Source organism: Schistosoma mansoni, chromosome W (assembly GCF_000237925.1).
Source record: "Schistosoma mansoni strain Puerto Rico chromosome W, complete genome".
Classification (NCBI taxonomy): domain Eukaryota; kingdom Metazoa; phylum Platyhelminthes; class Trematoda; order Strigeidida; family Schistosomatidae; genus Schistosoma; species Schistosoma mansoni.
Window position 1 is genome coordinate 51,023,043 of NC_031502.1, and position 27,868 is coordinate 51,050,910.

General features: G+C 35.9%; 1 protein-coding gene across 1 annotated transcript; it reads right to left on the reverse strand.

Annotated features, from left to right (window-relative positions):
- Positions 1 to 26: 26 nt before the first annotated feature.
- Smp_032480 (putative stromal antigen) lies at positions 27 to 26,756 on the reverse strand. The gene is made up of 19 exons (XM_018790068.1): positions 26,705 to 26,756; positions 26,239 to 26,473; positions 20,472 to 21,017; positions 19,828 to 19,998; positions 18,437 to 18,684; positions 17,924 to 18,183; positions 16,777 to 17,079; positions 15,343 to 15,562; positions 14,520 to 14,726; positions 14,073 to 14,396; positions 12,987 to 13,163; positions 12,339 to 12,409; positions 10,013 to 10,172; positions 8,361 to 8,609; positions 5,187 to 5,453; positions 3,959 to 4,240; positions 3,192 to 3,435; positions 1,186 to 1,360; positions 27 to 1,065 (listed from the first exon to the last, which is right to left on the reverse strand). Exons 1-19 carry the CDS (start codon positions 26,741 to 26,743, stop codon positions 1,005 to 1,007), a joined length of 4,239 nt encoding a protein of 1,412 aa, XP_018655448.1. The 5' UTR covers positions 26,744 to 26,756; the 3' UTR covers positions 27 to 1,004.
- Between the last annotated feature and the right edge of the window lie 1,112 nt (positions 26,757 to 27,868).

Below are 27,868 nucleotides of genomic sequence, written 5' to 3' on the forward strand. Positions count from 1 at the left end.
AAAACGACTAAGAATACTAGAACAATAAATTAGGAGGCACTTAGTAATGATAGAAAACAATCAAATAAATTAATAATGAACGTCTTGCAAATAAGAAGTTCTGTACAAGGTTTTTGTTACCAGATAGACGCATAGTTTAACAAAACTGAACAAAATTTGAAGCTACCTAAATCTCAATAATAAAGAATAATAATAATATGAACAAAATGAATATTGTACAAGTGGATTATAGGAAATCTGAATGAAAACAAATAATCATATAACAATTATTGAAATCAAATATTAAACGCATCATGATAGTGTATAAACAAGTGTTTTCGTGTTTTTTTTATTGAACTTGAGTAAATATTGTTGGGAAGATTTAACTGAAAAAGTTGTTAGCGTGAAAAAAAATTAATACGAAAAAGAAAGAGGACAAACAGTTGAAAAAAAACTACATAGTGCAGTACTATTTAATAAAAGGTGATTAGTTTTACAAAAAGGCAATTTACATAATTTATATAAGCAAGTTCTCTGTGTAAAAATAGTTTGCTCTGCACAATTTCAACAATGTTTATAAATGAGCTACAACATTCTCCCAGCCTGATAATGGCTAATCACTGTATACAAACAAAATTTGGAAATACAATAACTTTGGGGAGAATCAAGTATCAAGTACAAATGAGGGCTTTAAAAAAAACGCATGATACAAAAACAATTTGCTTTAATATAGGAAGGAGAGACAAATAGAAAAAAACTAAGTTCGTGAACAATTGTGATAATCAAGTCGATAAACTAAGAAGAATGTACATTTTCTGGAAAAGGAGTTGAATAATACAGCCAGTTAGGATTAATCTGTGTGAAGATAATTATATAAAGCATCAGTTGTCTATATTTACAGATATAAACATCTGAAGATGTTCGCTGAACGAAACACTTCTAGATAATTGCGTAAGTTTGAAGCGGCAAAACACACAGACAGGTCGGCCATAAAATTCATTTCTTCTGATTTTATAGGGATGAATTTATTGGTTAGACGAATGAACGGGAGTAGCTAAAGTTGTCATCGATGTCGAAGGATTATGGCTGTAAAAATAAACATTTGAATGGTTTAGTAAGATTGATTTTTTAAGATGATCAGTTGAAGAAATTACTAGGCTACAAGTACATAGGATTTTTTTGGTACAAAATAAACAGTCAACTTACTGAGGTGCACACCCTGCATTATTGGGGGGTATTTCTGAAGGTGATGTAGGTCGGGAAGGGTCGACTGCAGTCATACTAGAAACATTTCCAGATGCATTTTTGCTACTACTCGCGGTATTAGTGCGCTTCTTCTTGATAGCTGTACTTGTGGACTGTGGATTTAAATTTGCGTCGGCTATATATTATAAAATAAGGATTCGAAAAGATTAGCATGACATAAAAGGACAACTGAAAAACAGTGGAAATAAAAGTGCGATACACAGGTAAAATTTGAAAACGATATGTAAAGGTATGACTCGACATTTGATTGTTAACTGAAGTAGGGAAAGCTCAGTTACAGATTCTTGTTCCATAAACAGAGCTATGTAGTTTATTTAGCAACAACGTATATCGTTCAAATTTCTCGAGAAAAACAAATGACTGCACACAAACAAAAGCGAGAATGCAAACAATATTTACGACCGTAACAATGGTTTTAAAGTGTCGTTACGTCTAAAAAAAAGCCCATTACAGTAGGGTTGTGATTATTGTTTCCCAACCAATCCAATCGAAATTTATCACCTCACTTGATCAGCCTTGGCAGAATTAGTTTTGGTGGATGTTTAGTCAGGCACTGTATGGCAGTCGTATTTCTGACCACTACACTTGGTTCATCAAATGACAGGCAGATAAGAACGATAAAATCATCGAATAAACAGGGGGTACTATATCGATACAATGATGGCTTTTAAAATCACTGAATTTCATCTAACTTATTAACCCCAATGTTAAGAGGACTGGAAGATAACGAATCAGTTTTGTTAGGTGAACTAACGATCTGAAAATGCCTTTCTTCCTATTGATCACACCTACTAAACACCCATTAAGTCCTTCAAGACCACTAAGTAACTTCGCTACAAATGCGTAGTTTGATTTCTGTACACTTATTATTAGTTGATATATATTGATATCAAACATAAGTTTGTAAAATTAGTCTTGGCTTGTTTTTATTTTATGTAACGGATAGTAATAGGAAATGGGAATTAAAAGATAACCAAATGAAGTAGGTTTGCAATATGGAAAATGATATTTGAAAGCTGTTTTTAGCCACTAAGCCAATGGCTCCGCATATTTATTTCAGAAATTGTCGTAATATACATATCGATTCCTAATTATTTTTAAGATCAACTGTGTCGAGTAAAGTACACTAGTTAAAGAGATATGAACAGAAGAGGACAGAACTGACATGATTCAAGATTTCATCTTTTTGTGCACAACAGAATACAAATGAAAAAAAAACTAGGGGTTATGTGTCCATAAAATGTTTGGAAAGTCTATTTATTCTATCAAATGACCCCCGAAATTAAACTGGATATAGTTCAACTTATGTTTTTTTCATTATTAAGATCTATACTTACATGATTAGTGTTCACCAAAAGATTCGTCAGTTATTCTATTCATCATATTAAGTATTTCCAAAGACTAAACAACTTACTTCATTCTTAACAATTACAATCTATGCGATCCGTAAATTTGGTTTGATTACTTAACACAAATTTCTGAACCTTTAATTAATTACATCATATGTTTACTTGTTTTAATTTGTTTAAGATATATATACTTAAACATTTATAACTAATTTATCTGAATACATCCTATTATTTCATCATTGTTAAACCATCCAGTTAACTGATTCAATCAGTTGATCAGTATTGATTGAACTATGAAACCTACATAATGAAGTCATAAAGAAGAGATGACAATTTATGTTTTAATAACGGTCGGTAAAACACATTTTTAAAGTTTCTTGATAATTAAGTTACTTGGATACCACACACAGGGGTTTATGTGCTGGAAACCTCTTACCACTAGTAAAGCTTTTAGTGGTTATCTGTATTACAAATTCTCAGCATCTAGATTTGCAGGTTTTCTTAACTGATAAAATTAAACATTCCTCAACATATAATACAACTACAGAAAGATGGCAAAACTTTGACTAAATAAAGATAAAATAATTTATTGCTTACGAAGAGAGGAGTCAGAATCTCGGAGTCTTTTGCCGCGACCCCTACCTCCATATCCTACACGTCCAGTTGTTGGTACCACCGTGTTACCTTGTACTGGAGCAGGATTGGAATTGCTGACAGCTTGAGGATTTGTAGAGTGACTAACTCCATCATGTCCTGGAGCATTATCAGTGTTGTCAGGATCTAGACTTGATCGATAGGCATGCAGACTAGCCCATTCACTGCCGACAGGATTTGGGAAAATCTAATAACAAAAGATGGAAATTTAAAAAAAGTACAGAAATCATAACCAAGTCAAAAACCCAATTTACTGTGACTAAAGAGACACCTAAGTTACTGGATAAATACTAATATTATACGTCAAACTTTTTACCCCGTTAAGGGTGTACGAAAAAGTGAAGTCATCTGTAGCTACGAAAGAAACAGTATTTAGACAATTCATATTTGTATCAGGTCTTCGTTTACGATTGATTAACTGAAAAAATCGTTCCCCAAGGTGTGTTCTGATAGACACGTATACATATTTAAAAGAAATAAATTATAAGATTCAGGTTTTGTAGGCTAATTTTCATAAAATGAAAGTAAGAGCTGGATTATTATTCTCAGTTCTGGTTAATCACATTATCATTAGGGGTTCGAATGTAAACATTACGTATTCAAGTAGTCTGGTAATCAATCATAATAAAACATAAATTAACACACATCATTATTCTTGCAATGAGAAACACTTCACATAATTAGGTTATGAATCAACTCTTGAAACTTACTCGACGGAGATATTCATATATGCTTTTCTTGTCTTGTCTGAGAAGCTTATTTGAGAATTCAGCGACAACTTCAAGGAAAAGCAAATTGCTTGGGATACCAGGGGCTTGACCTGTTGCAGCTGCCGTGGAAGCAGCTCGGGAAACACAAAACTGTATCCCTTCCGAGTGGAAGGCAACCATAGATTCTCGTATTTTCATTAGGTCGAGACCGAAACTAAGATTCAGACGCCTAGCAAGTTCCTTTACAGCTTGAAGACCTTCAGACCCACGTTCAACACAATTCTGTGAGCGAGAAAACAAACAATCCATCAATTCATAATAAAATCGAATGTAGACAGGAATGCATGATCTACAAATTTCTTTTGATGACAAAAATTAAAAATATTCTGTAATGCACTGAATGCAATCCTAAGCTTTAGTCAGTCTATTTAGGAAAAGCTAAAGTAAATGTTATGAGCACTTGATTATGAAACTTTTTTCAAAAACATTCAACGTGCAGTGGAGCAACCAAATAGATCATGCTTATATTAGCGGTCAGGACGTCTGGTGGAAGGGTGAACCTTTATTGATAGGAACTGTTCAGATGTGTAATGTTTGTTCAGCCATTGCCTTTTTAGTCCTATAGTGTTGGATATAATAGGAATAAACTGGGAAAAGGCTAGTGACAAGCAGAAAAAGACAGCAGTCAGTAATTCAAGGAAGTGTAGAGGTCATTTGGTAGGGAAATTCAAAAATATAAGGCATTGATTAAATGAGGTCAGGAGACAGATAAGATTGTGTGATAATTTCAGAGGTTATGAAGGGTTTACATAAGTTAAGAGAATTCAGTGAATGAAAATGTATGACTGAAGGGATAGTTTTGGTGTACATAAAATAAGAATTAGTTAAAGGAAGACCACATAACAGAATAAACACTGATAAAATAATGATAATGACATAAATAATTTACTGTCTCTTTCTAGATACATAAATCAGGTTTGAGTTGTTTTTTTATTGCTATTGCTTCGGCGAACCGAAGAGACGCTGAGATGTTTGTCTGCTAATAATTTTGAAGATTTGTGGAATATCAATGATATGCCTGGTGTCATGTGAACGTCGAGCAATCGCACTCTTTAGAGAACAAAATATGGCACCTACTAGCATAATAACATAGATTTATGAATCTCGTTTGAAGAAACAAAAGTAAAAGTAAACAGTTCGATTGGGAATAAACACTATCTCAACTTACATTGGAAGCTGCTTCTACTTGTAGATAACATAATTCTAAACAATGCGCAATCATACGAGCGGTGTGCACGCGATTGATTTCACGAGCCTTGGCTAGTGTAGATTTCATAATATCACCAAAATCATTGAAAGACCGAATATAATATTTATAGATCGGAGCAGCTGCTCGTATAGGAATCAAATTATATATTACTAGTTTAAAAAATGCAGCTAGTTGTGTACGCCTTTCGTGAAGCGATTCAAATTTGACATTTTCATCATCCTCTTCCTATGATAAAAATAGAAACAATTACATTTTTAATTAAAATTCAACTATTGAAAAGTAGTAGGAACAATTTAAATTAGAGATATCTTAAAAACATACATTCCTGTTTTAAAATTCTCTATGTTATACAAATGAATAAAATCAGCTCATTCTATATCATGACGGCATAAATTATCCAGGGTGATAAGTGTTACAACGGAGAGAACATTGAAGACATTGAAACTATTTCACAAATCATCATTGTTATTATTTATATTTTTCTTGCATTGTAGGCTCCTGTTGGGCTTGTCAACCATTGCTATACGATTTATTACACCAGTTATTTATGAATTGTTTGTTCTGTTTTTTAATGCTTATGATATAGTTGTAAAGAATATAAATTATGGCTACATATTAGAGGTGCGTTGCAGGCTGATGATACATGTACGTAAACTAATGAGTGTTTGAGATGGATATCAGTCAGTCAGCTACAACGTAGGACCAGGCACACATATGCTTCGGTCCACGTCGTCATACCTCATTAGCACAACAAGATAAACACCGAATTCATAGAAGTAGTTAATTTAATGGTGGTAATACATGAAAGAAAGATTGTATATAAGAATATAGCACAGGAAGAAAGATAGATATGAAGCAATTTTAATCTGAAGGTTTAAGGGAAGATAAAGAGTGTATACACCTAGGCCATTATGATCGATTCTGAGCCATGTCACTCAGAGCCTCGAAGCATTGGTTACGATAGTCACGCGGACCCCAACCAATTAGTCTGCATCTATCAACATGGCTCTGATGCCATGTTTTGGTTTGGCCGCCCCTAACTCTCTTCCAACCATCGCCAATACTGGTCAGCATAGCGCGAGGTGAGAGCCGAAATAGAGAGAAATTATAATCACGATTCTGACTGGTCAAACTTTTCTAAATTTTTTATTAATATTTATTGATAACAATAATAATGAATATTTACATATTTTGAACCCGAGGGGTGGGGTTAAAGTAGGTCGACCTTAAAAATGCACATTTCTCCGGGAATTGATAACCATCCTCATGCCCCTAACAACACTCAAGATCACTGTATTCATAATCAATCTCCCTATTCAATTCCTATTATTCCTCCTACCTCGACTTTCAACACTAAACTTCCTCTTTCCGCTTCCTAATCAAGTGTCACTATAGCCAACGTTTCTAGTGCTCAAAACACTGTCCCAAGTCTACTAAAACCTCGCTCCGAACTACACATTGAAGCCTTCAACATACGTACCCTCTGTCAAATCGGCCAACAGGCCTCCCTGGATAAGACCATAGAATCTCGTACCATTGATGTATGCTGTGTCTCCGAAACACATACACATACAGGATTCTAGTGTGGTCATTCACTTGACTTGAGGTCAGTCAGTCAGTGACTGACTGACCTCACCGATGGCTAGTTCTCGTGGACTTGCAGGCGTAAGCATAACACTCAGTACGAAAGCAGAACAAGCACTATTAGACTGTATCCCCATTAGCAGTCGCCGATGTACTGGTCGGATAAATGGCTCCGTAAGAACTCGGAAGGACAGGGACACACGTCGTTGCCCTTTCGTCGTTTCTGCCTACAGTTCCACTGACTGCAGCCCGGATGAAGTGAAAGATGACTTTTACAGAAAGCTCTTTGAACTTCTTCATGAAGCTAAACGCTCAGGCATAGTACTCGTTGCAGGTGACTTTAAAGCACAAGTAGGTAGCTTAAACCAAACAGAAAGACATTTAGGTGGGTATTTCAGTATTCAGAATATCTACACTAAGAAGACCCATTAGAATCGAACTGAGGGACGAGAAAGCCAAAAGTAAGTTCGAGGAAAAACTGAGTTCACAGTTGGGCAGTTCTGTAAACGAGGCTGACGCAGATGTTGCTTGAAAAGATATACGAACAGCGGTGGAAGCAGCAGTAACATCTATTAGTAATTTAAACCGAATGCTTACAAAAAACCAATGGATTTCCTCTAAGTCTATTGCACTGATGGATTGTCGTAAACTCATCCTATCAAGCTGTAAAAACGATAAAGAGCGAAAGCAAATCAGATCTAGATCAACCAAAAGTCTACGGAATGATCTTGAGCAGTAGTGAGCAACGAAAGCAAAAGAGATGGAAAAGGCAGTAGCTGTAGGCAACACTAAACAACTCTTCAGACTAATAAAAGAAACCGGAATTAAGAAGTCAAGTGTAAGCGTGACAATCTCAGGAAAAGACAACGCACTTATCTTCTCTCAGCCCAGACGTTTAGAAAGATGAGCGGGACGCTTTAGAGAACAGTTTAGTTGGCCTTCAGCTACTCTATAGTCACCATCATTCGCAGACAGTCTGAATGGAACATTGAAGTAGGTCCCCCGACCCTACCTGAAGTTCAAAAGGCTATAGCTAATCTGAAACGGATGAGAGAAGCTGGTCCAGATGGATTGGCTTCAGAGGTCTTTAAATATGGTGGTCCAATTTCAACGATCAGGTTGACCAATATTTTAGCTAAAATCTGGCAACTGAATGTAATCTCATCTGACTGGTCACAATCCCTGATTGTCCTAATATATAAGGGGTCAAAATCATCCTGTGATAGCCATAGAGGGATTAGTTTGACTAACATAGCATCTAAAATACTAGCCTCAATAATTATCGGGCGCCGAACTAAGCCTCGTGAACTGCAAACACGAGGAAATCAGGCTGGCTTCAGAACTGGTCGTGGCTGAATCGACCACATATTCACTATTCGTCAGGTTTTGGAACATAGACATCCTTATCGGAGTCAGACAACGATAGTTTCAATATACCATTTGCAGATAACTACAGCTACGAAAAAATTGATACATAAATTGATGGTATAGAGATCTGAATTTAGAAAGAAATGCTACAAACAACTAGTTATAATATTAGAAACTTACATCGTCATCATCGACAAAAACCCGTTGCTCCAGAAAATTGGTCAACTTGAGTTCTAGATCCTTGTCAGCTGTATAAATGATAGATTTCAGATTTGGCAAATGAACGGAAAGATGACGCGAAAAAACAACTAGCAAATCACAAATGGACAGAAATGATTCTGATGCTAACCGTTTGCATGAATGATCTAGGTAGCCAATACATACATCCATATACAGATTTAACTGTCTTCGTAGTTTGTTCAAATCCGTCTGTAAACCGAAACAAAGTAACACAAATATCAATAAAAAAAGGTAGGGATGGACAGTTACTAGTAACTGGACTTGGGAAGTCACAACTTAAATCTGATAAATTCAAAGACCGTAGCTGAGCGTTTTTTTAATCAAACGAATTTCCATAGATATGATTATAAAAAAAGTAGATGATAACGAAGTAAAACTTCAAATATGTGCTTTGAATGAAGTTAGTAGATGGACGTCTGTACGCGCAAGAGTAAAATATTGTGAACGGTATAAAGAGCGAACGGTTATGAAAAGAGTCACTCTTAAAAACAACTTTTCTGAACAGAAAGGGAGTACAAGAAATCAGTTTGACGTCGATTGACCTCAAACTTTATTTGCCTCTTCAAACAAAAACAACAGTTGAGAGTTATCTCCCCTCCCTCGAAAAAACAAAACAGATCAACGTTAAACTAAGACACTATTCTTTTTTATTTATTTATTTAAACACATAAATATTGAAAGACTAATATTTGAACGAAGAATATTCTTTTCGATAAATTCTCTTCAGGTTCTACAATTATATATCCAAATTAATAATCCGAAAAAATGGCCAGGTTAAAGGCAAAGTACATCGTTTAATGCATGTAAATTTAGGAATGTCAAATCAAATAGAATAAAATTGTTAATGTTGATATGACTCATATAGAATGTTAACTTGAATCTGTATATACGTAAAGTGAAAATTTAAGATCTGTGATCAGAATATAAATATGGGTCAGATAGGGTGAGAGAGATATATGATAGTGGAATTACAATTCGATCAAGTGGAAGACTAAATGTGTGAAAAATTAGTGAGACGTAATAAGGAGGGATCAATGCGATGTGAATGAATCATGTTTAGGGGGGATTAATAATGATATTTAACATAATGATATTTTAACATAAATATTGGTACAAGGAAGCACCAGATAAATATGCACCTCACAAATCTCATTCGATTTGTGTGAGGGCTGAGATACTGCCCAGGTGCCCAGACTGAAGCAGGTGGTTTTCTTAGGGGGCCACACTCGGAGCCTTTGACCCCTAAAGGTTTAATCCACAAGGCAGTGGAGCATCGTAAGGAGATGCAGTCCCATGGTAGCCGATGACCAACAGTTGGTTCATACGCCATTCGTTCCACCAGGATACTGGAGCCCATGTGCACCATTGGTTTGGAATCAGGGTTTTGCAACTCCCCTAGGTGGATCCTCCACATCCACCAACCCGGTTAAAGCGCCGGACATTCGCTTTTCGTCCTCTCACTTTTGTGAACAACACCTCCGCCACGAGAGGGCAGTGAGTAGGACTATTCTGCACAACAGTTGGTCAAAAAACACATCTAAGTACTGTAATGAAACGGACAAGAGGAATACATGGAAACAATTTAAATTTACTTTGTCGACATCGGCCTCTCCTATTCTAGCAAGATTCCACAGTAGAGCTTTAGAGCAACAGCTAACAGCTTGAGCCACAATCTCACCGTTGGCATCATTTCCAGATTGTGCGATCCTGATGAGACTATCCCATAGATCCAATCCAGAAAGATCGTGACAACTAAAATTATTCGAAAAATAAAAGCAGTATGAAAATTTCCGAATAAATATAGGGTGTTGGTTACGACTAAAGTACCTCCGAATGAAAATACCACAAATTTTTCCAGTCAATTTCATAGGCATAATCAGCCGTTTCAGACTTCTAGAATTTTACAATAAGATCTTACTGTTTCATACAACAGTGTTTTAAAGAAAAAGCGTGACTCCAAACGTTAACTTTAGAGAAATTCTATCACACATTAGATTGTGGTTTATTACGAAAAGATTATTTACAATGGATTTGATTAATGTCGAAATTCTGAACTAGTTTTGTGTAATGGCAATGATGTGCGATGAAATATGAAGTATAGAGAAATAAGAAAATAATTTTAATATAAAAAAGAACGAATAAAAAACGAATATCCAGCAATCCAGAAATCAGTTAACTCAAAATAAGTATTGTGTCAAGCATGATGTTCATAGCATTTGAGGATTAATAACACATGCTGCTCTATTTAACTTAGTTATGACAGTTTTCTCAAGGTCAGGAAACGATGAGATCAAATAACTGTTTACGGAATATTGCTGCAGTAAGTACGATACTTCGGGATTCTATGATGATTACACAACGACGATGATGATTGAATAATTAAGCTCATTAGTGTAGACGACACAAAAATGTTGATTTCAAGGACGGCTAAACACAAGTTTCTTGTAGAACGTCAAGGAAAATTTATAATATTCAACATCGTATATATTACTGAATGAAAGAAGTAACAACCATCTACAAAGACTATCAAACAGTGATAACTTTAACAACCATGATCGCGAGTGGCTCAAATAAGACGTTGAGTTGACAACATGAATCCTGCTCTACGTAGATTTGGAAAACGTGATATCACTAGCTCTCACAAGAAAATGTGTGGTTCAAAGATGGATACACGACTAAGTATTAAGTTTGTAGACTGATGAATATATATGTTGCCAAAATCCCTGGAAAAACCAATTTGCTGAACTGACCTTGGATTACTTGAAAGCCCTAAAAATGTAACCAATACCATAAGAGTAAAATTCTCTAACCTGATCACAGTTTTAGTGAACACTACTTGGAAAATAATACCTAGTTAACTAAACCGAGCTTAATAGATTCAGAATTATGGTGTGACACAAGTTAAGAAGGTAGGTGTTATATCCTGGTGAAGACATAAGTACGGGTAACTCCCAGGACCTATTAATGGACTATTATTCTATATATATTCTTATTGTTTAACTATTGAGTAATTAGAATGTGTATATCTACATTCATCTTATTATAAGCTTCATTTTGACCTATGGATTATTATTATACGAATTACTGTCCCTACATTATATTCAGTTTATTGATTATTGTCTCCCACGTTCACAGTCAGATTGGGCTTGAACTTGTACAAATACTATTTTCTATTTTATGGTGTAATGTGGTTTGTCTGTCTGGTACATAACCGAATATGCTTGAAATAAATTATTCGCATAGCCGAAGCTGTAATTAGTGTTTTGGACTCAATTGGAAGGGCTAGGTGGACAAGGGACCAATAAGGGCACTAGACTGCTCATACCGGTCGAAGTCATTGGTTCGCACAGTGTTAAGATTGTAAAAGTCGTATTCCGATTGGTGGGTAATTCACGTGATAAAAAGCCAGACATAAAATCATAACGAATTGGCATACGGCATATTTTTATAAAGTCACAACAGTAGGTTAAATTAAGAGCTGGCGCTTCGAACCATCCATATGAATGAAAATACCAGCTTATATAAATTAAGCTTTCGTCCCAAGGGCTAAAGAGCATGACTACAAAAACGCAATGAAGTCACATATATTGTGATGTAGCTCTACGCAGATGACAAAATGTTAATCACCAATCCACAATTGGTGTTTATGGGTTAATAATTGATTTTTTTGTTACTTCTGATGTCGCAACAACAGTCTTTGGAATAATAGTGGGAAGTTAATTTTCCTAATCATTGCAAACAATATCAATAATTAAAAAATCTTAATCATTTTAAATGGTGAACTGTAATTTCTGAGATCCAGTAAATTAACTATAATTGACAGTAACAACTTTATTGATAGCTGTCCACTTCTGATAAATATAACAAGTCAGGATTACAGTATCATGTTTACAAAGAAATAATAAATTCATGACTCACGCGTAAAACGCATAGATTCGTTTCAATGCAGCTAGTAAGTGGAACTCATCATCTTGGTCGGGTTCCTCTCCCTAAAAGATGGAGAGATATAACTAACATAAACGGGTGAAATTTATGCCACTTATTTTGGGAAAAAAAAATAAAAGGACATAAATATGTTAAGTAATCCAGTTAATAAGCTGCTAAACATAGAATTAAGATATACAGAATCAGAAGCTTTGGTGTATTTTTCGTAATTTACACTCAAAATCGATTCAAGATTTAAGACCCAACAAGCTGAACGTGAATATGAGCAAACATGTATTAGCAGCAGTAGCGTATGTACTAAAATCGATTTGCCGGGATTTGGTTAATCCAACGCCTAATTGGGTCAAAACATCGTGGACAGAGTCCATAAAAGTTGTAACAACAAAACATATTTGTAAAGTACTTGACATGAAGACCAGAAATCTCTATGAAATCATGAAACCGGGTGCAGTGGCTAGTAAACTAGCAACAATGCTAGCCGAATAATAAAATTTTGTTTTAGAACACTTATGCTTATACGAACACTTCTTAATAGCATCACTTTTTTATGTAAATTTATGATAACAAAGAAATACCCTAAATTTATGGCATAACAATGAGAATTTCTGTACGAAAATTAACCTGATCGTTAAAGTAGTTTAAGAATGCATCACGATAAAGATCCACCAAACGATCCAATAAAGTCCCACGGACAGTTTGACACTTAGCAGAAATGCTTAATTCGTCAATACACAAGGATTCGTAAACGCGCGAACAAGCCAATAACGTCTGCGGATCAGTATGACGTTCAACAATATCCTGGAAATGAAAAATGTTTTCTAATTAATACTTTTGACCAAACATTGTATGATAAAATTCTTAAACAATGTGCTGTTAGATTACTAAATGCAACTGCTTAGTACTCTGAACTTTCTAACTTACGTTTAGCAAAAAAAACTAGTAAGTCAAGTGAATGCAGTTATAAAGTTATTATCCAATAATTAGGAGCGCTTATATTTCAGATGAAACTGCATTAATTAAGATTTTGTCAATGTGAGGTAATTACAGATCACTACTTAACAATTGTAGCGTGTAATAAATACATGACAAAAACCCCGTAGCTGACAGAATAAATAAAACTTGCCTTACACTAAATTTTTACAATGCTGTTTTAGTGATGAATTTAGTTAATCAGTACTGTATTGGCAAGTTTCAAAAGACTTAGGCCGATTGGAAAGAGTATGATGTCATGAAATGAGAGAGGGGTGGTTACGATGTTAATAAATCTAATATTAGTTTATGATTTAGTTTTATTAAATTAGCCTTGAAAAAAATTAGCTTGGTGGGAAAAGCAATCGACTTTTGACCACGATTGCGGGTCTGAGTCTCGATTTATGTAGGCTTGAGCAAGGGAACATCAGGAATAGTCGTCACGCTAAAGCCGAGTACACGAACCCGATGAATCATTAATTTTATTACCCGGTAAGATATGAGATCCAAGTGATAGTGAGCCTGAAAAGCATGAGAACTATTTGATTTCTTTCTAAGCGAGTAGAGGAGATTGTACGTGTGAAAACTAACAGTGAAACGTTTTTCGTTAAACATCATATTTATTGATAATTACTCAAGTGGATATGGAAATTAAAACTAAGACCTTAAAACTTAAGTGATGATATTACAATGAATAAACACAAACAAGATGAGCTATCAACATCAAAGTGAACGTACCTGAACAGCTTGTAGTAGGAGATCCAAATGTCTTTCGTGTCGGCCTGTAGTGTAGAGTTCCATTTCCATGTGTCGTGGAATAGCAAGAAGGTTTGTAGCTCGTTCAGGAGATTCGCCATACTTAGCAAGCAGAGCTGGTATAGCAGTTATCATTGCTTCTGTCATACGACTACGTTCTTCAGCCAGGGCACGAGCTTCACGAGAGGATGGTGCAGCGCTGTTCCCTGTGCCGGTGGTTGCACCACCTCGACTGCGTCCACCAGTTTCCGGAAAGCTCATACCAGTCAATAAGTTGGTGTTGGAATGTGAATGATGGCCACCAGTCTGTACACAATGAATAATTTACGAATTAATATAAACTGGATTTATGACTATTCACAAAATATTTCGTAGTATATAGTAAAGAAAATAAAAATCAACAGAAAACATACTTGGGAGTGAACTAACCTGTCGTCCTACTGGTGATTCCCCCGTTGCTGCTTGACGAACACAACAAACCATAATTTCGATCAAACTTGTTTCTTGATTTGCATCCATAGGTTCCTCACCTCTCCCTGGTTCTTCAAGAAGCAAATCTAGCATAGCTTCCCAATCGCGAAGCATTGGGCATAAATCCCATAAACTATCGACCAAATAAGTAGCATGTTCATGTAGCTAAAATGAATTAAGACGAATTATCAGCTACATAAATTACCAATCTGATTAAAAACGATGAGTAAACCAAAATGAGAAATTACTTTTAACTAAGAAAACACATCTATACCTCTTTTATTTAAATAAATATAATAGTGTTGATTTAACTTGTTAACTGATTTTTGAAACGACTCTGAATTCTTTATTATTAAAGAAATAATAATTTTCTTTTTGACAGAATTGTTTGTATGAAATATCAAGAACTCAACCAATCTATTGACATTTCAATCATCTTAACCTAACTGCACACTTTAATTATAAGCTAGCCTGACGAGATTTTATTAAAATCGAATAATCTAGATCCGGAATAATGCATTCATCTGAGTATTTTTACCATAGAAATCCATCAGTGTTATTTGTTTAAATTACTTAAATTGTTTGTTTTAACAACTTGAATGTTGATATTTAGTGACGTTAAAGTACGCTCTAAATGTGATTATCTATGGAAATTCAGATTTTAAACGCTGTTAGTCACTTCAAATAAAACATAAATATTACTCAAGTACGACTTTAAGCAATTAGTGACTTAATGATGAATAAAAACTAAGAAAAGTGGTGTTGCTTTTTTCCAACTTACTTCACTCTCGATGAAAAATTGCACGAGGTCACGAATGAGTGGTGTATTTTCACTACGTTTTTTACCTTTTCTGGTTCTAGTGGGAGGAGCATGTGAATCAACTTCAAAAAGTTTTAAAGTTAAAAATTCACCAGCTGCTTGTGCCAAAGGCCTGTGAGTGCAATAAACCAACTCATATATATTTTCACAATCCTTGTCTTCAAGTACTGAGTCACTATGTCTAAGAAACACAAATAGATGAAACTGATAAATAAACACTGATACTTTTGATAGAAGTAAACTAAAAAACAAATCTAGTAACATAATGCATTGTTCCCGATTGTAAATAAAAACATTACGAAAAGAAACTAGCGGATAAATTGAAATTAAAAAGGTTATGTTAATGACAGAGAATTATGTGTAGAAACTAAGATACCTGGTGTAATACACAGATAACAGAGAATTTTTTAGGTCTAAATTAGAAACATGAATACATTTGTGTGATAACCCCCCTAACAAATACATAAACCTACTCGCTAAAGACTTTAATATAAACCAAACTAATTGTGAGGGCTAATGATACCAGTTCGTAGCCCAGACCCAAGTAGGTGGGGTGTAGCTCTAACCTGGGGATCAGTGATTAAAAGTCAGACACCCTAACTACTAAGCCACTGCTCTCCTTAGTTGGAGAATGCTTGGAATTAGTATGGCTTAATGATTTTAGATAAGCAAGGAGAAATTCAGTGCCACATGACTTGGTGAATGTTATCTATAAACAAAAAAGATGGTATATCCAGTGTTAGAGACAGTTGTCTGTAATTATAAGTCAAATGTCCGACAAAAAGATTTGGACCTTTAGATCCCATTTAGTTATTGATGGCAAAGATTTAGGCTGGCATGATGTGCTACGCCGCTAAAATATCAGCCGACCTGAAAACAAATCTTGAAGTAGGTATTGACGATCACCACATGTATGAGAAAGAATGGATAGGCGGTTTTCTTTCAACTGTTAAAACTGTATATAAGCGTAGGATGGGATCACCGGGTAAGCAGTAGTGAGGTTAAACGCAGAGTACTGGGAAATGATAGCTAATCAGTTGATGGGAATGCGAAACTACATTGACTGAGATGGTTAGGCCACATGTTTGAACTATGTATGGGATTACTATTGGAGTGTTGTATATGAGTCGTCCGGTCTATTCAGCAAAGATTCCGTTTCGTATTAGAAGAATCCCAAATAGTTTGTAATTCAGTCTACAACGATTGTCAAAAGAAAAAATACAAAATGTTGCGTGATAGCAGTAAGTTCTTAATAAAGTTAAGATATACAGATGATATAATCCTGTTTGAAAAAATGGTTAGTTACTGATAGTTAAATTTTAGCATCGAAAATTTACAGCAAATGAACTCTAGTATGTTAATTGAACTATAGTTCTGTATGATTTCAAGACTCACTTCAATATACACGAAACTAGTTTCACAGCTTGAACTGCCACTTCAGTCTCTTTATCCAGTGTCATATCCACAAGACGTGATTTAAAACGTGAAGTGAAAAGCTCCAGACTATTGATGAGGGCAGGATCCTCATACAAGGGTTGTAAAGCACGAAGGCACTGAAGACGAACATCTCCAATCCTGTCATAAAGTGTCCAACCAACATATTTTAAGTAACTATCATCTAAAAACATAGCTGGATAACGACGCATCCAAACGCCAATTTCTTGCATGCATATTGTTCGTATTTCTGCCTGACTATCTCTGGAGAAAAAAATACAAAAACAAAAATGATCTGTAAAGTAGGAAACCCTAAGTAGGATTTTTAAGAGTTAGGGTTATTACAAACCTGTCAAAAAGTTTGAGATCATCAACACTATATTATAGCATATGCACATTAATTCAGACCTGATCACAGGGTAAAATACCTTAGTATAAAATACATATTGTACTTTGTTAAATTACTTGTCTAAAAACGGAAAAATACCTAGCAAACTGTTTCTGGAAAATAACTGACATATAACTGAGGGACTACATCATCAGCATTAAGCTACAGTCTATTTCGATTTCGTAATAACTAAGACATAACGGAAAGCCTTAGTTGAATTAAGACAGCATGTAATACGTTTACTTGTCAGTTAACTTTATGGACCGATTTAGCATCTTATTCTAGGTATAGCGTTTTTTCGATTTCACAGGGAATTCAAGCAATGTCACATACCTAAATTGACAGTAGTAGTAGTTGTACAAGCTAATTGAGTAAAGTACCTACTTTATTCAAAGATTCTGGTGGTCTTACAAAACGGAAGAAATAATCCAAATGGACCGTTAACTGTAATTGACAGCAAACAATGTTCCAGTATATTAGTGATATACAGAACGATGCTAACAAAACTAAGAATTTCTAAGTGTTTATTTTGGCAAAACAAATTAATTCAAAGCCACAAGAACACCAGACTATATTAACTCCAAATATACAACCTAATTTATCTATTTTTAGGTGATATATTTTGGGATTTCATTTGATTAAAATTTTCAATGAAAAAGAACGAGAGGAATAAAACAGTTCACTTTATAAAAAAACCAAAGTCCTTATACTCAAATTTACCTGTATCGATGGACAAAAACACCTTTGAAAATGTATACAAGCATATTTTTGACTTCCTCCATATTCTCTTCTAATTCTTGTCGACGTTGCATTAGCACTTCAAGTCTGTCAGAAGCACGTCGGTTCTGAACTTTTGATCTTTCAGCTTCATACTGACGTTGTGTGTTATCTCTGTTGATACTGACATTTAGCGCAACATCAACAAGGGCGGTCATCATTTTCATAGCAGCCAATGTACTAGTATGTCTAAACGCCCGAACCTATAAAAGAAATGTTATAGTAGAAAACTTTATCCATATTCAACACTGACTGATAACTAAGTACGCACACAGAAAAGGTAATCACACCATTTAACCTCGAATGGAAATGACTTTAGGTGCTTTTCTTAAGAACCTACAAATATTGACAACAAAAATACAATTCTATCAATACTACCAATTTTCATGATATCATTAGAACAATTGTTTAATAATTGCATCTGTATATAGGTAATAACTAAGAAGTATATCTTACTTGTGAGTCAGTAAGACCTGTCAATAAAGAGATCACTTGGTCAATCATGCATTGATCGTAAATTATGCTATATTGACATTGACGAATTAATACTTGGATGAATTCAACAAAATTTGAACGAAAGCGTTTCCAAACTGGGCTTGATTGTATAAGTGGGTATTCACCCGAGTCTTCATCAAACTCTTCAGTCATTCGACGAATAATATCAGCATGTGACAAGCGACTATACATCTCCGGTGTTACTTTTCCTATAATAAGAAAAAAGATATTCTAATCTTTAAGTACCATACCTTTAAAGAGTAAGAATTAAAAGCGATTTAGAATCCATAACGTAAACGTTTAAGCAAATGAAGTGATGACTTACATCACATAAATATGACAATGTAGTTGAGGTCAATAGGAATCCTAGACTACATTTATTTGGACGAAGCTTCGATTCTATTTACATAGCTAAGGTTTTTATTATTCATTTTTTTTCAGTTAGGTCTTGGAGCTATTTTTACCATCCGTAAAGTATTACAAGAGAAAACTTTTACCTATGAGGTATATCCATGTATTCTAATTTAGTCATATATATATATATATATATATATATATATATATATATATGAAGTACCCCTGAAAGGAAAATTGTCTAGACAGAATAGCGGGGCATTTCCAGATTTCAAAAAGTGGGTAGGAAGTGAGAGCTTTTATTTTTAATAATAGTAATTATCCGGGACAAAAGAGGGGCAAGTTAATTGATTGAGTCAAATCAATAGAAAGCCTAAAATAATGACTTTAAAAGGCAGTTAAACATGACAGGGGTAAGTATTCCTGACTTATACTACATTTTACAAGTAAATTTTGTTCTACCTCTATTGATGTACGGTGGAGGTTTGATGAACAATGGAGTCAATTACTGCTGGGGGTGGGGATCCGGACTTCACTTGGCAAACTCCGTATTTATAAGCCAGATTCTACTATCTGCTAAAGATACCGTTAAAAACCCCTTTTATTATTATCTAAATATTTCACATTGGTCGCTTAATAATTATCAGTTTCAGCAAACCATTTTATTGGTATTTTGGTCTTGTCAGTAATTTTAAGCATTGTTTTTTTAAAACAATTATTCCCTTTGATAAACTAGGATAATGCAATCAGAATTCTGATAACCTTTATCTTCTCATTGCATTATCCAAGGTTATTTTTCACATGATTCCCTTTTCTCTAAACACAAGTTGTGCACTCATTGTTCAATTTATTAATTCGCTTTAGATTCGCTCCTGGGTCATAAATATCACAACCGTACTATTCCCAGCTTGAAACATAACATCCTCACGCAAAATACACAGAAATTATACTGAACAATGATACACATTATATAATATATATTATACACAGAATTTTACCTTTGCAACCACTGCATGAAATAAAAAATTGGATCAATTCCAACATAGCCGGTTCACGATTTGTTTTATATTGTTCAATCCAATCATCAACAACTGTTTGTGGAGCTACTCTTCCCGACCGTATAGCTCCATAGAGGGTATGTTCGTCTTCGTCAATTAAGGTTCCAGCACCTACGGAACAGTAGATAAATAATTACATTACAGGTAAAAGGCAAAATACAAATAGAATTCTGGCATCGACTCTTCAAATATCCAGCGTTTCATAGTAAACCAATTGAGATGGACTTGGTGATATTCGGATGGATGGAAAGTCACTTCCTCAAACATCTTCGGATCAACAATGTTCACTTTGGTTTTTGTACGCTGCTAGTATTTAGCGTTAAAAACTAGTGTTTGCAAACTCATTGTTTGATTGTTTTACTAATGTCTGGAATTTATTCCAGTTAAACTGGAATAAGAGAAATGCAGTTGTTTTGATTGTGAAGAACGAAAAAGGTTGAGATGAGAGAAAAGAGTTGGAAGATAGACGTTTATCGCCATAAATCAAGGACAGAGGATGCAGGAACTTTACGGGTTTATTTAAAAACAAAAACTCGACTGAGGGAGCTAACATTTACGTAAATTAAGAGTATCATTTGACTTACCAACATCAAAAGCTGGATGAGTTGGGGGTCTTCCCCGCCGCTTTTTAACTGGAGGTACATAGGGAGCTGAAGGGGCTTGGAAACCAGTAGAAACATGGGGATGTTGATTACCAGAATGGTGAATATCGTTATCTCCGGAAGCACTGTTGTTTAATTGCATGGGTAAGTGATGTCCTGTATACTGAGAATTAGACAATTCAGTTGTGTGGGCGGTCGTCTGTGGATTTTGCATTTGAGATGAATCTCCATGATATGGATATACAGGTTGCTGTAAATGAGATGTATGAGTAAGGACATGTGACTGATCTTGCAAATGATAGGCAGAAGTGTTGTAACTATCTTTCGAGATTGGTGGGGAATGATGCGACCCATGATGACCTATAGGAGAATATCGGGGATTTGAAGTGACAGTGGGATTATTGGGTTGCAAAGGATGGGAAATTTGTTGATGGGTAGGTATTTGAACGCGCATTTGATTCATCTGGTTGAGAGGACTTGTATCGTGATTTGAGTGTGGCTTTGTTAGCCGTTCATTGTTGTCATATACTTAAGTGAATAGAAACGAGAGTAAAATGTTTGAAAATATGAGAGATTTACACCACACATGACAAGAGTTATTCAGCATAACTGATCATAATGAACCCTTTATATCAGACCGAAATACGAAGTTACAAATTTTAAATGTGCAAATTAGAAAATCAACAGTATTTAGTGGTATACTAACTTGAAAAAATTAAGCCCTTTTTATAAATTGATGTATGTTAACAATACAGTCATCATTTGTGGACAAGTCAAAACAATGCTTAGCGACTGACAGATGCATTACCTAACTGCACAAACCGAAGAAGGTAGAGCTGATCAAAATTTAGATCCAATTGTATCCGGAAGAACTAAACTACTAGCGAATAATGGGCGTAACGATATGTGGAACAGACGTCAAATTCATCTGTTAAAGTTTTTTACACTGTAAAATGTAAGTCAACGAGCGAAACGAAATTTGAAAATAAACTTGGATGATATGAGCAAACAGTTAACTAATTAGAGGAAAGTGCTGTGGCTCCGTGTTTTGGACATAAGTTAGTTACTGGGTCATGGGTTCACATCTTGCCCCACCTACCACACCCTACATAATCATGTATCATCTCCAGATATGATATAGCAGGTGGGAATATATAAACCTGAGTTGTACTTTCCTTAGTACATTTAATAAACAGACTGATATTTATACTTCAGTGATCGAGGCTGAATCATTTGGCGTAAGTAATTATCCACTTAATGTGTATTAACCGAGACTGGTTTAGTGGTTAAAGCATTTAACTGTTATTCCGCCTACTCTGGTTTGGGCAGCCGAATAGTTTCACTAGCCTCCATAAAATGTGACTTAGAGCTGCGTACAAAAATTCAAACCTGGTAGGCGAGTTACCTCACTATGTCTTAACCCAAAACTGTCCGATGAATTTCCATGAGAAATGTTTTTAATTTGGTCTGAACCAGATAAGTTTACAAACTCACCGACTGAAGGACGCTACTTGTTCCAAACTTCACATTTAACTCTAACATTTCTTATTCCACTTTTCACTACAACCAAGAATATATACAGCTTATTTACATAGATCCTTAGCGGTCACATACTGCATTATCTTACCCAAAGTATTGAGCTTTAAATTATTTCGTACTTTTCATTTTCTGAATCCATTTATTCTTGTCGAACGGTATTTTCCAGTATTTCTATTGTCCATGGTACTTTTCTGACTATAATATTCATCTTGTTAATTCCAATTCACCGAGCTGCATTAGTAAAGCAACTTGAAAGCACTCATATTTGTCACAAGCTCTATGGTAATTGTGATTGAATGATGATACTACTTCGACTATTATTAGTATCACCAGTAAAATCAGATGGCAAATAACTAGTTTTCGCATTGAAGATCATGTCAGTGAACCATTTGAGACAAATAGAGCGTTCTAGATATGCACAAGAAATAACGCGCTGTTCAAAGTAATTAGACTATCCTATGAGTGTCATCAAATGGAAATAACTTTGATGTTGCACCAGTTATGGCATCCATATCACAATAACTCAGTAGTAAGTCAAACGTTGCCCCCAAATGTCCTGGCACGGCCGAGGGTGGGAAGAGTTAGTTCTCCCTTTCGAAATGCTCTTACATGATCACACGTATAAAGCCACTGTCAGAGAAGTTCTACTCACTGAGCTCCTGCGGCATTACTGTTTACGAAATTGAGAGGACGAAAAGCGAATGTCCGACACTTAAGCCGGAGGGAACAAACAGCGTATGAACCTATTTTTGGTCACCGGCTACCTGGGGACTGTACCTCCTTATGTTGTCCAACTGTCTTGTGGATTAGACCTTTAGGTCGAAGGCTCCTGGTGTGGCCCCCTCAGAAAACCATGTGCTTCGACCTGGACACCCGTGCAGTATCACAGCCCTCACACAAACCAATCATATCTAATACTGGCCTCATTGTTATTATGTGATGCAAATGTATTTGGTGCCTCCTTGTACCAATATTTGCGTTCAAATAACTAAATATGTTCGGTAAGGTGGGGTTGAATATCCTGAGAGACAGCACTTATTGATTAGATAAACAATAGGCACACAATCGTAGAACACTGAAATTGATATCACAACTTTAACAGTTGTCGACTGGTTGTAACGTCTTTTGATCATATAGACCAGTACATCATTCACAACAATGTTCACATCATGACCATCAATATCAACATTAATTTGAGTATATTACGTCTAGCACCATATCGTTTAGCAATGTTTACTAACATTTATGGACAAGTATAAAGAGCAGAAATTTACTTCTACTTTATGGCTGTGAAACATGGCTTCTAGTATAGAGGACATTTATAGGTTGCTAGTATTCGGTTAGATGTTTTCGAACTATTCCTCGTGTACTTTAGAACCATCAATTTCGCTATCCTGAGGTTAGACGCATAGTACTAAATAAGAATTGCATATCGACTGATGGGTTAGTGAATCTTTATTGACTGGGGTGGTTAAAACATGTATTGCCCCCTTATAATGTTCTTTATCCCATTAAGCCAAATTTTCCCCAATCGGATCTTCGATGCTTAATCCTCCCTGTAATCACTAAAACTATTACTATATGTAATTCTATGGGACGCCCTGACATCGTTTTATTAGTGAGAGAACTCACCTGCGCCATTGCAAACGATCTTGAACCATGTAACTCAGTCTCTAACCATCCGTTACGATAATCCCGCGAAACCCAATCAGGTAGTCCTCACCTGTCTATATGGCCCAGTCCAACAGCTGTTTTTATAGATTGATGTTATGTCGTGGTTCGGCCCCCCTTCGCTTTCTTCCAACCTACCCCTACACTAGCTATTATCCAGCGTCAAGGTAGTCAGTGGATGGGCATACGCAATACATGTTTTAACCACCCCAGTCAATAAAGATTCACTAACCCATCAGTCGATATGCAATTCTTATTTAGTACTATGCGTCTAACCTCAGGATAGCGAAATTGATGGTTCTAAAGTACACGAGGAATAGTTCGAAAACATCTAACCGAATACTAGCAACCTATAAATGTCCTCTATACTAGAAGCCATGTTTCACAGCCATAAAGTAGAAGTAAATTTCTGGTCTATATGCTCTTCTTTTAGTTGATTGATGGACATTTCGTCAATGTAAGGTGACAGAGCCAACCGAGCTTTCTGAATAGATGTCGAGATTTTGTCTGACACCAATTGATTAGGGCGATCGAGACTTAGGTAGAGTGACTGATACACTCAACTACTTTGCTCTCTATGCTTAGTTCAAGCGTTGACGCGGACCAGTCTTGAAGCATTATTTAGCACTTATAATTTCAAATATGCTAGCATAGTTGCTCAAGACGATCAAAAGACCAAATAACTTGAGAATTAACAAAAACAATTTAGTCCCATTTTAATGGTAAACAGGTTTCGTGACAACCAAAGTTTTGAACCAACGATCTAAAACTGAATACGACTGCAACTCAATCTGATATCAGGATAATTTATCAGTTATGACCCTTTGTAATAGCCCCTAAACAAATTATGTTAGAGAATAACGCTACATGACTTAGTAGCAGTTACTTTCAATATGCACTGTTACTGGTACTTTCTCATTTTCCCACATTAAATTCGTGAGGTTTAATTCTTGATAAACGAGCAGATGAATATTAATTATCTAACATTTAATGGACTTATAAATAAAAACTGATTGTGCATTCAGTCTTCTTTTAGATCAAGTTCTTTTTTCAAGTTATTTAGTGCTTTTTGTATAAGAGAATTGTACTTTCTACACCTAATATTTCTCATTACCACTGTTATGACTACTATGGTATTCATCCTGATGATTCCACCTCGTTTTGCTGTCATGGTGAGACAACTTAAACCGATGGGGATATATGCCAAATTTCAAGTTGCTTGTGACAGAATTTGTGATGGATTACATATACTGTATTTTATATTTATCATATTAAGCCAGATGGCCCTAGAGATACCTTTATATCACAATGCTAAGAAAAAGTATACACCATAAAGTTGGTAACATTCTGATAGATAAATGTTTGGTTAGTTTGCATTTTAATAACACAACTAGTTGAAAACCTAACATTAAAGCAAGAGTTGTGTTTTGATTTGAAAGATTTATAGGTTATGTGGATGAAAAGTATTGAACTTGAGGGTTGCCACTTGTAGTAGTACCTGAGGCTTATAATGTTTATTTATATACTTATTTGAACACAAATATTGGTACAAAGGGGCACCGACTACATGTCACACAAGTCAATTGATCCGTGTGTGGGCTATGATACTGCACGGGTGTCCAGGCCGAAGCACATGGTTTTCTGAGGGGGCCACACCAGGAGCCTTCGACCTAAAGGTCTAATCCACAAGACAGTTGGACAACGTAAGGAGGTACAGTCCCAAGGTAGCCGGTGACCAAAAATAGGTTCATACGCTGTTTGTTCCCTTAGGATACTGGATTTTATGTGCACCACTGGTTTGGAATCAGGGTTTTCCAACCCCACTAGGTGGATTCTTAGTATCTATTAACCCGGCTTAAGTGTCGGACATTCGCTTTTCGTCCTCTCAATTTCGTAAACAGTAATGCCGCAGGAGCTCAGTGAGTAGAACTTCTCTGATAGTGACTTTATACTTGTAATCATGTAAGAGCATTTCGAAAGGGACAGCTGACTCTTCCCACCCTCGGTCGTACCAGGGCATTTGGGGGGTAGGCTTATAATAACCATGCAAGGGATATGATTGGTAAGAACAATCGGCGACGCAATGAGAAGCAGGATGCCACTGCGAATTCAGCAGTACCATCCACTTTACCATGTAACAGAAACAATACAGTTCCCGATCAATTATAAATGATACCGCATTTAGGGATAATTGGGAATGCGTAAATTCGAAAAACATTCGAAACATGCAAATATTAGCACTACACCGTTTTTGCAATACCTAGGTCGGTTGAGCTTTCTTGAACAACTGAACACTAATGCCACGGAACACACTAATTTGTATTTATGTGTCCACTTCTAGAAAGGCCTAGTCTACACGTTGAAAACCAGCCAGAATATCTAGTACGCTACAGACAATATGCGGAAATGACTAACGTCAACCATGTTAACATGCATTCGTAAATGTAATCAAGCTCACCAATATTGAGCAAGTCACTTTGGACATAAAAGTGCAAACAACTTGTCAAATGGAATACACATCGATATTCCGAAACTATACCTTGAGAAGCGAAATGAGCCGATCGCTGATGTTGGATTTGCTGTTGCATCAAAATCTGCTGAACAGATGAGGTCGAATTGACATACGAGTCATGAACATGACCAAAATGATGGCCTTGTGACTGGATGCCAAACTGACTCGGGAGGCGGGTATTAGCACCCTCGTGTTGCAGATGCCCCGAACTAGGATGGGAAGACAGTGAACCGCCAGAGACATGAGGGTGATGGGCATGGTACTAAAAAATACATTTACAACTTTAGTTAATGCGCATGTCAAATGCATTTTGACAACAACTACAGGTTATATGAAATGTACACACATCTGTATACAAGGTCGTACAAGAGTCTAATAGTAGAAGTACATGATAAATATAAGGACTAACAGTAAAAAGACTCTAAATATCGGTTACAGAACAGCTGTCATCCTACAGAAATGCCAAAAAACCATTTAAAATAGACCAACTAACCTGATCCATTTGAAGGTTTACATCCATGGACGCAGCCATATTGTTTGATTTCATCGATCCCTGGTGAATTGTCAATTAAAACAATGGTCCCTGTGCAGATACATCCTGGCAACATTTCGAAGTATTTCGAGTCAATCGTAGCGCACAGCATAATATTCGTCAATATCAGTTTCGCTACGAGCTCACATGTATATTGTCAATGTAGTTGGAAGACCACAGACCACAGATTTGTGTAGTAAGGACAGAAGACCTACGGCCTATGTTATTCCTTTACTGATATCCTTCTGTGAGTGTCCAGTCTTCTCTTGAAGGAGTCAGTCGAAGGTGCTGACACCACTACTCTGGGTAACAGGTCCAAATAATCGATGACTTGGTGTGAAAACCTGTATGCCATAGGTATTCTGTTCGTTCTTGGCATTTATACTCGCCTGCTTAGTCCCCTGAGATGTCCCGATCCAGTGGGAAGAAAAAGAGAGAATACATTAGGTCCAAAATCATTTCTTAGTATTCTATACATCAAAATCAGATCACCTCTAAATCTGTGACAGGACAGAATAAAGAGGTCCAGATTTTCAAGTCGTTATTTGTATGATAAACTCCGGAGCTCTGAAATTGCTCGGGTGGTTGCGTTCTGTACTTTTTCCAGGATATCAGAGCCACCTTCTAAACAGGGGCTTGCAGCCTGAACGCAGTTCTCAATCTTAGTTCTCACTAAGGTTGTGTATACTGTAGTATCCAACTTGATGAATGTCCATCTTAAAGCCTATATGGTTCTAAACCCCTTAGCTGCAACTTATTGGCAGTAGGCTGTAGTCTTAAGGCCATGACTCACTGTCATCCCAAGATTCTTGTGAGACCGGACCACGAGTACAAGCACTTCCTCTATGCTGTACCTATATGTTTTTGTATCCCCAAGGTGCATGTAGATACATTTTGCTGCTTTGATAGACATCAACACTCTTTGGACCGGTTAATCACAATATTCCAGTCTGTCTGAAAAGCGCATGCATCTACGTCTCCAGTTGTTACTCACCAGATTTTTACATCGTCAGTGTATAATAGTATTGGGGGACTGAACTATGCTTGGTAGATCAGTTACATGCAGTATAAAAAGTAAAGGACCTAGGACATAACCTTGCAGTACTCCACTAAGTACTAGTATCC